The 12,507-nt window shown below is 33.3% G+C and overlaps 1 protein-coding gene across 6 annotated transcripts in view; it reads right to left on the reverse strand.

Moving 5' to 3' along the window:
* LOC143222369 (semaphorin-2A-like) overlaps positions 1 to 12,507 on the reverse strand; it is a 222,792-nt gene that overhangs the window by 20,240 nt on the left and 190,045 nt on the right. For all 6 annotated transcript variants that reach the window (XM_076448814.1, XM_076448816.1, XM_076448813.1 and 3 more), the window contains 7 exons: positions 11,046 to 11,151; positions 6,963 to 7,127; positions 5,958 to 6,079; positions 3,000 to 3,108; positions 1,466 to 1,526; positions 682 to 1,022; positions 14 to 138 (listed from right to left, as the gene is read on the reverse strand). In XM_076448814.1, the coding sequence (XP_076304929.1) occupies positions 14 to 138; positions 682 to 1,022; positions 1,466 to 1,526; positions 3,000 to 3,108; positions 5,958 to 6,079; positions 6,963 to 7,127; positions 11,046 to 11,151 (1,029 nt within the window). The remainder of the gene's footprint in view (positions 1 to 13; positions 139 to 681; positions 1,023 to 1,465; positions 1,527 to 2,999; positions 3,109 to 5,957; positions 6,080 to 6,962; positions 7,128 to 11,045; positions 11,152 to 12,507) is intronic.

Consider the following 12,507-nt stretch of genomic DNA (forward strand, 5'->3'; position numbering starts at 1 on the left):
ACACTACACTTACTTTTCTGGAGATCTCCATAGCTCGTATTGGTTCCTGTGCTACAGCTTCAAAGACATCAACCAAGTTAGAATGTGCCTCCTTAGTTCTATCATACCATTCAACCAGCTTATATACAAGACCTTTTGCTACAAAATAAAACATATTTATTAATGAACTTTAACAAACATAAACAAACCTTCTCCAGCTCATGTGTACTTGAGAATGTTTGTACCAGTGACTAAAATATCATACTTGTTTTAAAAATATTCTTCCTTACTGTAAAAGCTGTAACAGTAATAAAATAATATACATAACAAAGTTGAAACATGTGCTACTGTACAGTTTTTCAGGGTTCCTTTTAGTTAATTTTCACATCAAAGAGACTTCAGTTTAATTTAGTTTGGTTGTTTACCTAAATCAGGGGTCGGCAACCTCTTTCCGCACAGGGGCTAGAGGCCACGTCTGTGAGCAGATGGAGGGTTACATTAAGTTACAAACTTGAATTCGTTCTTAAGACCACCACAGACCAGGTGGAAGCGATATTTCATTTGGGGACTGAGGGCTGGATGATTTCGGCTGGTAGGCTGTAGGTTGCCAACCCCTGACCTAAATGATGAACTGACACCACAACCTGTAGCAAAAGAAACAACAAATTCTTAGTGATATCATAGCAATGATGAAGCACATACTAGAGCCAGCATAATAGACAGTATAGAGAACTCCATCCACTTCCACTTTGTCAACCACTAGGCTGGTCAAGATAACATCACGCTTATAAAATACTGGCTTCCCATTGTCATGAGCAACAGCAGAGTCCATGAGTGGATGACCCTGAATGAAGGTCAAAACTGAATCTGGAAGGGTCTGGGTGTCGTTAACACACAGTCCTGGACGGGGCTCTGGTACTTTGCTGGTCAGTACTGGTAACCAAGCTGAAAAGGATGTAGTCTGTTCTTTGAATTTTCCATTGAAGACTTCTTGGATGGACTCCAGACTGAAGGTACATACTGCTGACCCCATAAGTCCATTCCTAGAACAAGTTTATTGAACCTGTTGGGTATCTAAAGTTCTAGCTTATGCTATAACAAAGTCTTATAAAGTCTTGTTTTTTTCAGTAAGGTTAACAATATTTGTCATGTACACTTTTATCTGAACTGCAAGGCTAGTCAATTTGTTTTTTATTACAAATTCAGTCTCATTGAAAGAAGTGAGGAATATTTTCACTGTAAACATCACATGGTAATTTAAAAATGAATAGTTAATTATTAAAATGTATCACACAAACATGACTTGAAGTTAGGAGTTTGAACGAGGTCCCAACATAATTACCAAATGTTAACCACCAAGCAAAGTATGGTACAATGACTTGCATTTTTTTCTTGCTATTCGTAGAGAATAGAAAAAAACCAAAACAGGTAAAGCTGAAATTGTTATATGAAATAAAGTTTATTCAGAATATTCAGCGAGACTTACATTGACGTTGTAAAGATGGCATGAAACCTGCTGTCATCATCTGGATGTTTGTAGATGCTTTCTGTAGGACAACATTCATATGAGACCATAAATAAAAAATATATTATCTAAGATTAATGTTAAAATTATACACAATGTATGTATATATATGTACCTGTTAGAAAGGTGTTTCAGTTTTATATAGGTTTGTGATATGTCTTAACCATAAACTAAACATTGAAATCTATAATAAAACAAATGAAAAACTTACATTCGTTGTATAATTTTAGTGTTAATTATTTCTAAATTGTCAATTCAGAAGTAATGGGTCAGTATGGATTTCCTACATGAAGTCTTGAAGACTGCTACACATCATAACTACAGTTCAATACTTTAACATTGCAATTAAAAATATAGAGCAGTAATTATACAATTCATAACATTTGAAGTACATATTCACCCCAACTAATTTTACTTCTGTCCACAGAGTTGATGTAAAGTTATGAGATACAAAATAGCCTGACCTCCTCTGAGACTAAAAACATAAATTATTATTTTTTATTTCAACTCACATTAAGGTAACTATTTCTGCCTCTACAAAGGAAAATCTTTTCAGAAGTGTAATTTTAAGATGGCTGATAATTGTTGTTTTAGATTTCCAACATGAACTGACTAAAATATCCTTAAATAATAATTGTAATGAACAGTGCTTCATTCAACAAGCATCTCCAAACATAAATAATGTGTCATTCTATTTTCCATATAAACACATTCTTAGAAATCAACAAAGTGTCATTCTTTCTTTTCCATACAAACACATTCTTAGAAATCAACAAAGTGTCATTCTTTCTTTTCCATACAAACACATTCTTAGAAATCAACAAAGTGTCATTCTTTCTTTACAAACACATTCTTAGAAATCAACAAAGTATTCAATACACATTCTTAGAAATCAATAAAGTGTCATTCTTTCTTTTCCATACAAACACATTCTTTGAAATCAATAAAGTGACATTCTTTCTTTTCCATATAAACACATTCTTTGAAATCAATAAAGTGACATTCTTTCTTTTCCATATAAACACATTCTTTGAAATCAATAAAGTGTCATTCTTTCTTTTCCATATAAACACACTCTTAGAAATCAACAAAGTGTCATTCTTTCTTTTCCATATAAACACATTCTTAGAAATCAACAAAGTGTCATTCTTTCTTTTCCATATAAACACACTCTTAGAAATCAACAAAGTGTCATTCCCATACAAACACATTCTTAGAAATCAACAAAGTGTCATTCTTTCTTTTCCATACAAACACATTCTTAGAAATCAACAAAGTGTCATTCTTTCTTTTCCATAGAAACACATTCTTAGATATTAATAAAAATGTCCTTCTTTTTTTCCTATGTTTGAAATGGAAATAGGTAATTGATAACTTAATTTAGTTCACAGATTCTGTTGCATTTGAAAAAAAAAACAAGAAACATAAAAATTGAAGCCTAAGAGAAAACAAATATTATGGACAGCTTTTTCTTTTGAACCCAGTGTAAACTTACGTATCTCATTGAAATAAAAAGGAAATTCTCCTGGTATTGAGCAGTTGAAACGAGCCTTCAGAAAAGATGCCCAATTGTTGTTCAGAATATTCTTTCCACCTGTATCTCTCTGGAAAAATCATGGTGTATAACACCATCAACAACAGGTTTATGAAACAAATCGTTTTAGGGTACAGAACACCTTAGCAAATACATTCAGTAGTAATGTATGTATAAATGTCATAAGAAAGATGACATCTTAAGTCACTGTTTCAGTACAAATAAAGAGAAAATCGTTTATATATACAGTGCTTCGTCTTGTACCTTGAACGTTTTTTTTTTATTTATTGAAAATCAGGTTATATTCTTGTTAGTATGATTCAGTTCCACATTTTTGTTTTGTTCCTCAGTGGAAAAGTGCTGTGTTTACAGATTTATAGTGCTAACATATGTAGTTCAATTTCCAACATTCAACACAGTAGATAGCCCAGTGTGGATTAGTTTGCTCACAAACAAACTCAAGCCAGTTATATATACCCAGTGGTTCAGCGACAAGTCTGCATACTTATACAGATATGCTATTCTTTATGTTTGTGCCCAACTACAAACAAACAAAAATCCTGCTTTTGATCAATTTTACAAGTGCTTGCTAAGTACAACACAGTACGCATCAGTTATTCTATAAGAAATATAAAACACAAAAACATTTTAACGATGAGTGATTTCAATGATAAAACCTTTTAAAATTTTTTATTTCTTGTTCTTCCAAATTGTGATGAATTTCTCCTTTTATATCTATAACGCACAAAAATCTCTGTGTGTGACTGTTATCTATCTGATCCTAGGTCGCTAGGCCTACCTCAACCAAACTTTGTGTGATGGTGGTGTGAAACAGGGGGCATGCTATTATTACTGCTATCGAGCCATTTATTATCTTCGACATAAGTTAACATTTCAGTACGTTCAATAGATGGCGCCACTTCCTTATACCAAAAACTTTAATTTTCAATAAAAACATTCACACAGTGTTTGAAAAGAGTGTGTGTTTTCTTATAGCAAAGCCACATCGGGCCATCTGCTGAGCCCACCGAGGGGAATCGAACCTCTGATTTTAGCGTTGTAAATCCGGAGACATACCGCTGTACTAGCGCGCGCGAGGCGTTTGGAAAGAGCACACAAATGTGTTATATATGTCTCAGAGTGCACTAGCACTCTATTGAAGAATAAAATTTTAAAACAATGGCCGCCACTACATTAATAATGTACATAAACTCTGCTAGTTTTTCTACTCCAACAGCCGCTGTGAGGCAGATGTGTGTGTGTGTGTGTGTGTTTTCTTTTAGCAAAGCCACATCGAGCTATCTGCTGAGCTCACCGAGGTAATCGAACCCCTGATGTTACCGCTGTAAATCCATTTTCTGTTTTTTTTTATTTAAGAATCCACCTGAAGAGGCCTCATAATCATATATATTACAAACGAGGCATGTACAAAGATCAAATAAACAAGTATATACAACTAAATGCACCTCACACTATTTGTAACAGTTCATAGCAAAGTACATACAATAATAACATAGCGTTCTAAACATGGGCGAACAAGTTTTGAATAAAACTGAAAGAAAGCATCGACATTATTATGAATAACATACCTGGAATAATCAAAACTTATTTTCTTTTTTATTTAAGCCTTATAAAAGGACAACAGATTTAAACGAATATTTTTGACTATACAAATTTTCCTAACAGTTATAATATAATTATTTAGCTAAAGTAATCAGAAACATACATTGTAAGTTTTCATTTTTTCGTAATCCGTCTTACCGCTGTACTAGCGGGAAACAAGAGGCAGATACGAAGAGTCGTTTCTTAAGTTTTACTCACTTGCTACTTCAGACCCGTAACATTTCAACCGCAGCCAATGACTGTTAGTTAATTAATCACGTGAAACACTGTGCAGGACGTTAAGACGTGAGTGTATACCATGTTTCAAGCACATACATGTTGACTTCTTAAAGCTTATACCAAACTTTAGGTAATTTAATGATGAATATTGTAAAAAATATGTTATAAATAAACTTTGTAAAAGTTATATATTTTTTATGTTGTTTATCGTATCAACCTCTCCCGCCTTTTTTACCTTCAAGTTCATAACTCAAAAAAAGGGCGGATACACCAGCTTGAATCTAAATAAAAGGAACTGTTCTGGTTCAGCCGATTTAAAACGTAGAATTTTTTCTTTCTATACTTGTACACGAAATCGCCTGTTGTTGTTTTTTTTTCCTTATTTTGAAAGCACCCTTTAATATATATATATATAAATCAATAATTCCTAGCCCTTCAAACGTCTGGAAAGTAGAACTGTTAGTCAAATCTGCTTCATACAGAAAAACACAACAACAGTATAAAAAAGAAGTCTGCCTTTTAACTCCAGCGTGATTCTAATATACCACAACGTTTGAGTGATATCTGAGATGGAACACTCTTTAGTCAAGCACACTAGAGAACAAGCTTGGCTACAAGATGTTACTTTAATTTCACAGAAGTGATGGCTACCTGCTTTGTCCATTAGTGAGACATAGCATTCTACTGCAGTGCACTTATTACATTCAGACGTAGTAACACATTAACAAGAACATGCAATTACAGTGGCAAAAAAAAAACCCCAAAAACTTACACTCTTGAAAATAGTGCAAAGGCAAAAAAAAAAATGAAGTTTTAACAAAATAACCTTTTCAACGGTAGAAAGTAGGCCTAAGTTTTAGGAATTTTTCATATTCTTCTAACGTCACAATCTTTTCCACATTTTATCTTGTAAAAAACAAAAAAATCTTACGACAAGTAAAATAAGAAATTTCATTCAAAATGCTATACCGAAAAAAGTTTATTTGAGACTAGAATATTGGTTTCATAAAGATAAAAAAAAAGTGCTCGCTAGACCTATAAGAATCTCTAGTGGAAAAGCAGTCAAAGAATACTTACTTTGCAAACTCTTGCTACACGAGAGAAAATATTTTTACCACAATTGATGTACTCAATAGCATTTTCTCGGAAGAAGAAGTAGACATAGTCTCCAATATCATAAGAGCCCACAAACTGTGGTTCTGTAAACAACAGATGGTTCTTACTTTGACATTTTTAGCCATTGTAAAGAAATAACCTACCAGTAATGTAACATTGTTATCTAATTAATAGCTATCAGTAAATGATGTAACTCAGTTATTATTCAATAACTATCAGTCAATAAAGTAGCTATCTGCACACGATAATTACAATTATTTAAACTGGCTATTATTTAAATTACAATTATTTAAACTTGTCTACTACAATAATTCACTATTGGATATTTTTTGAAGATGGCCATCTTTAATATGACTAAACATTAGACACAATCAGCAAACTTTTAATTATATTGAGAAATAACTCCAATCAACATTTCACTTGAGTCACTTTGTTACTTTGTATATCTTTCAATATTCTACGTAATTCTCAAAAGGTATTATAAACACTGGTTTGGCAATCAGTTTATGAAAACCGAAGTCACAGCATCAAGGAGAACCATCATTTCAAAAATAAAAATAAAAAAAAGAACACTAAGATAGTCAGTAGAATTAGCTTCGTTGTAGGCGATGAGCGATTTTTTTTATTATCATTATAAGGCAACAAATCATTTCCTTTCCTAGTTTTATTTTTTATTTCAAATACTTATCTTGAAATGTATAGATGTATTGAATGCAGTACTGGCCTAAAGACAATCAAATCTCTTGCCCAGAGCATAACATACTCAAGAGTCGCAGCGCGAGTAGGGGCACAGTCATAATTTATGCCTAGGACACAAGTTAAGCTATTAAAAATCCTCACTGAATATATCAATAATCTTAAACCTTATAAATATGTAACAATAAAATCATTTTCTCCCCTCAAATCTACGTTACGCAATATTTACACAGTTAAAGATAATTTAAGACGACAAAATCCTCAACTTACTATCGAGCCACTTAGAGTCATATTTGATGGTCCTCTTGTAACGATGAACTTTTTGACCTGTAGCTACGTCATAAAGGTCAGTTCGGAAAATAACCGTATCCGCTCTACTAAATTCAGCAACAGTACCACTGTACAGACCTGGCAAGCCTCCTGGATTTCCATGTTCTACACACACATATTCACTAACTCAGTTATTATTCAAGGGATCATTAGTCTCTAAGTACAAAAGAAAATTTTTCATAAAGCAATTACACGTTAATTTTATAATAAACAACTTTACACAAAAGAGACTTGGTTAAATTGAATGGGTGAATTATCTCATTGGTTTCGTAAACATCTTAATAATTTGTAAGTCAATTATGATTAAGATGTAAAACTAAATAACACTAACATGTTGTTATAGACAATATTTTTATTGTGACTTGTTTGTTCACTAGAGGTCGCAAGACGTCAAGATCAAGTACGTTTTTGACAGCAGGCCTAGAATATTTTACAAGATCAAGTAAGTTTTTGAGAGTAGGCCTAGAATATAATTTACAAGATGAAGTGAGTTTTTGAGAGTAGGCCTAGAATATATTACAAGATGAAGTGAGTTTTTGAGAGTAGGCCTAGACTATTTTAAATTGTCATCACGAATACCTACCTGTAGGCTTTGTGAAATATGTAGAAGATTAATTGTAACTGCAGTCAATAAGCTAAGTTAACTTGCAGAGACAATATAACTAAGAAGATAGTTAGTTGTTCCTAGCCAGTAGAGTCAATCAGTCAGTGCGTTTCAAACATGAAGCTGTACAAGTGAAGTTAACGTCATTTATGAGCGCACATGTCACTACAGTGTCACGTTCCTAAAACGTGAAGGAGCAAATAAAGTTATTTGTTACCGTAACGTGAACTAAACGGCGAATTATTTTAAATCTAATCATTTAAAATAACCCGCCAACGGTTATTTCAACTTCTAGATGACTTCACGAAATAATACCGGAGAGGTATTGGTGTTAATGAAACAGTTAAAATTAACTAAAGGAAAAAAAACAAGAAATTAGAAAGACGAGACACAAAAACGATAAAAAGGTAGAAAAATAGAATGTGAAAATAAATTAAAAGATTGGTTTTGTTTTAAATTTCGCGCAAAGCTACACGAGGGCTATCTGCGCTAGCCGTCCACAATTTAGCAGTGTAAGACTAGATGGAAGGTAGCTAGTCATCACCACCCACCGCCAGCTCTTGAGCTACTCTTTTACCAATGAATAGTGGGATTGACCGTCACATTATAACGCCCCCACGGCTAAAAAAGCAAAGATGTTTGGTGCGAGGGGGATTCGAACCCCCGACCCTCAGATTACGAGTCGAACGCCTTAACTCACCTGGTAAATTAAAAAAAGGCCAAGAGAAAGAGCAGAGTTGAAGGAAATAGACACAGCATTTTGAAGAAAAAAAAGATTTAAAATGAAAATAAACCTGGCTGAAGACAAGTTCTCTGAAGGTACTCGGTACTTTTAGAGAAATTACAAGTTTGATGAAGTACAAAAGAACTTCAAAGACGGACAGAAAGACTGTAAGATCCATGAAATGAATAAATAACATAGGTAGGGGAAAAAAAACATCAGTGGCAGAATAAATTACCTTGAAAATAAATTACTAAATGCAAATATTAAATCAGCCACATATCTTTCTGCATAGGCTCAAGAGTTCCAGCCTATAATAACATGTGCTTTGCGATATGGAATAGGAGAACATCACCTGGTTGAGAAACTAACGAACCATAATAGAAATGATAGGGGTTGGTACCAAGCTTAGAGTTAATGGGAAGAATAGTGAACAACAAATCATTCATCTTAAAGGTTGTTGTTGTTTTTTGAATTAAGCACAAAGCTACACAATGGGCTATCTGTGCTCTGCCCACCACAGGTATCGAAACCCAGTTTTTTGCGGTGTAATTCCGCAGACATACCATTGAGCCACTGGGGGTGCCTATCTAAAAGGACCACTTTTCGCAATATTAAGTAACGTTCCAGATGAGAGCTGTAACAATTATTGAAGTGTGGTAGTTGACTTTTCCAGGAGGTTTGGGGTGTCATTCCAGAAAGAGGTATCTAGAGCAAAGTTCTGAAGAAAGGGTGTGAGAGAAAGAAGAATACATTAGATTTATAAAGACTAGTCCAATTATCTTAACCAGACGTCCCTCGTAAAGTGGTAAGTTCATTGAGATTTGACCAATTTACAGACGCTATGACAGATGAGGATGTGAGAATTAGGCTGAAACTAAGTAGTTGTAAATCCTTGGGAGAAGATCTGTAGTTGGTAATGGAGCTATAGTTGGAAATGTAACTATAATTGGTAATGAAACAACAGATGGTAATGGAACTATATTTGTTAATGTAACTATTGTTCGTAATGTAACTAAAACTCATTAAATTCGCAGATGAACAGCTAAAAACACAATTTAATAGTTACGCAATCGTCAAATTGATTAGCATTAAACAATAATTCTCACTTGTAACAGTTTAGATAAATTAGAAGGACAAACCAAACAACTTGTTAAGTAGACCAGAGGAAATAAACCATAAGAAACCAGATGTTTGAAGGGTTACTTAAAGGGTTATATTGCAAAAGGAGTAACAAAGGCCTGTATCCAATTTAAAGGATAAACATAGGGCTAAAGATACATCAAGAAAACGGGAAATAATTAGATATATGATGCAAAGATCATCTGGAAATACATAATCCATCCATTACAAATAAGATACAGAGTTTAATACTTGAGAACAATTACCATCCACACGCCTACTTTTTGTATTAGAACTGTTCAAGGGACTTCACAATCGAAGAAGAGATCAAAGACATAAGATATATTTTTAGTTATATGTACTACAGAGTTAAGCTTATAAAACTTAAAGGAGGCAGTGTAATATTTTTTATAGTTACGTGGACAAGACATTCAATCAGTTTCCTTCGATCAGAAAGAACACAAGTGAAACAGATGAAAGTTTTAGATAAAAAATAAGTCACATTTCTCATGTTTGGATTTTAATAAACTAACAAAGTGACACAGAAACTTACACATTCCGAGTTTTCCAGTAAAGAGTAAACAACAACTAAATGTTCCTAGTATGTAAAGCATCATAATTCGAGGTAAGTTAAGAAATATGTATAAAGTTGTAATCTATTTTTCTGATTAATATATTTTTAAGGACCATAGAAACAATATACGTAGTACATTTCAACTTCTAAATGAGTTTAGAAAATTAAAAACTTTCAGAAGACTACAGGCTGTAAGAAACTATCAATAGTTTACTTTATTTGTACTCTATGGTTGCGCCTCGGCATGGCCAGGTAGGTTAAGGCGTTCGACTCGTAATCTGAGTGTTGCAGGTTCGAATCCCCGTCGCACCAAACGTGCTCGCCCTTTCAACCGTGGGAGCGTTATAAGTTACGGTCAATCCCACTATTCGTTGATAAAAAGTAGCCCAAGAGTTGGCGGTGGGTGGTGATGACTAGCTTCCTTCCCTCTAGTTTTACATTGCTAAAGTAGGAACGGCTAGCGCAGATAGCCCTCGAGTAGCTTTGCGAGAAATTCAAAAACAAACAAACAAACTTTATGGTTGATTTACTGATCTTTTCTAGAGAATGTGCAGTTCAGAGATGATCAACCGTTCATATAAAAAAAGTATTTTATCGACTAAAAGGAAATTTTGACTCACAGGTATGTCAGCTTTTAAATATGTTTGTATGTTTGTTTTTGAATTTGGCCCAAAGCTACACGAGAGCTATCTGTGCTAGCAATCCCTAATTTAGCAGTGTAAGACTAGAGGGAAGGCAACTAGTCATCACCACTCACCGCCAACTCTTGGATTACTCTTTTACCAATGAATAGTGGGATTGACCGTCACATTATATCGCCCCTACGACGAAAGGGCGAGCATGTTTGGTGCGATGGGGATTCGAACCCGCGACCCTCAGATTACGAGTCGAACGCTTTAACTCACCTGACCATTTCAAATACGAATAAATATAAATATTCCGAAGCTGAGATAAATAAGTTATAGTAGTTCTTCTACACAACTGTAAGAGCTGTTAACTTACCAACCCAAACAGCTGTTGCATTGTCATCTGGATCAAATGGACACTTGGCAATTCCATTTCCTATACCTGGGTAGGACTGGTGGTTGCTCAAGTGAGAAAGATTTGCCTAATGAAACAGTAACAAAACCTTTCCGTGATGACGAGAAAAGCCACTTGTAATGAAAATTATATATAAAAACGGCTGGTATGGGAAGAGAAAGCACTATGTAGTGGAGCGAACAACGTTTCGACCTTCTACATAGTGTTTTCTCTACCCATACCAGCCGTTTTCACATATATAACAAAAACTTTATTAAAACCGCAAGATGCAAGGTTGAAGAATATATTGTCCATTAAACAAAATTCTTAAGATGCTTTTTATCTGAGCTGTTTTAGGGATCGATCATTTATATTAGATGTTGAAGACTGAGTGGAAGGAATTATTAAATTGTTTTATTAATTTAGTTTTGATTTTCACCATTTTCTTGGAGCATCGGTAACCTGAAAACTGTTGGCAGTTTGTGATATTTATTATTATTATTAAATAATTAATTATTAAATTGTTTTATTTATTATTAATTATTAACTTGTTTTTATTATTAATTATTTATTTTTATTATTAATTATTTATTTTTTAATTATTATTAATTATTAATTGTTTTATTTATTATTAATTATTAAATTGTTTTATTTATTATGAATTATTATTTTAATATTACTTTGTCCTTTTCCCATGGAAACACCCTTGCCGGGGCAAACTCTGCTAGTTTCAATATTTTTTTACTAGCGTGTGTGTTTTTCTTATAGCAAAGCAACATCGAGCTATCTGTCGAGTCCATCGAGGGAAATTGAACTCCTAATTTTAAAACTGTAAATCCGAAGACTTACCGCTGTCCCCTCTGGGGGACTTTTCTACTAACATTGTGCTTCTTAAGGTTTTCAATCCTTTAAATTCAAACTCAAATTTAAAAATAGTTTTGATAATTTCTAAGATGTTCAAACATATCACAGGAACTTAAGCATTCCTGTTTAGCAGAAATTCAAACTCTATACATAAAAAGCAAACTTTATTTATTTGCGCATCCTTTGAACAATGCTGAGAAAAAAATGTTTTTATATCCATAATAAAAAATAGAATCTCTGTATTAGAAAAATAAGAAAGCCTCAGATGAACACAAAAATTATAATTAATTTTCTCTTGTCTACAGTAATAAATTTAAATAAACGTATATTAAGATATTTAAAAATGTATACAAACAAACGATACATAACTGTCATTAAAAGATCTTTTTTTGCCACACTCTCACTCAAAAACGAGCAATTTACAACCCAATAGTTAATTTAATATCTGGTTTACAACAGTTTCCCTTGCTTCTTAGTTTTGTATAGCTCTATCTCAGTACTTCAAGAATATTCTTATGTTCTAGTGAGAAATTACTTTCAGTTTCGAAGAGATAAATTACCAGAAGTATGACCATTAATT

Source organism: Tachypleus tridentatus, chromosome 8 (assembly GCF_004210375.1).
Source record: "Tachypleus tridentatus isolate NWPU-2018 chromosome 8, ASM421037v1, whole genome shotgun sequence".
Taxonomy (NCBI): domain Eukaryota; kingdom Metazoa; phylum Arthropoda; class Merostomata; order Xiphosura; family Limulidae; genus Tachypleus; species Tachypleus tridentatus.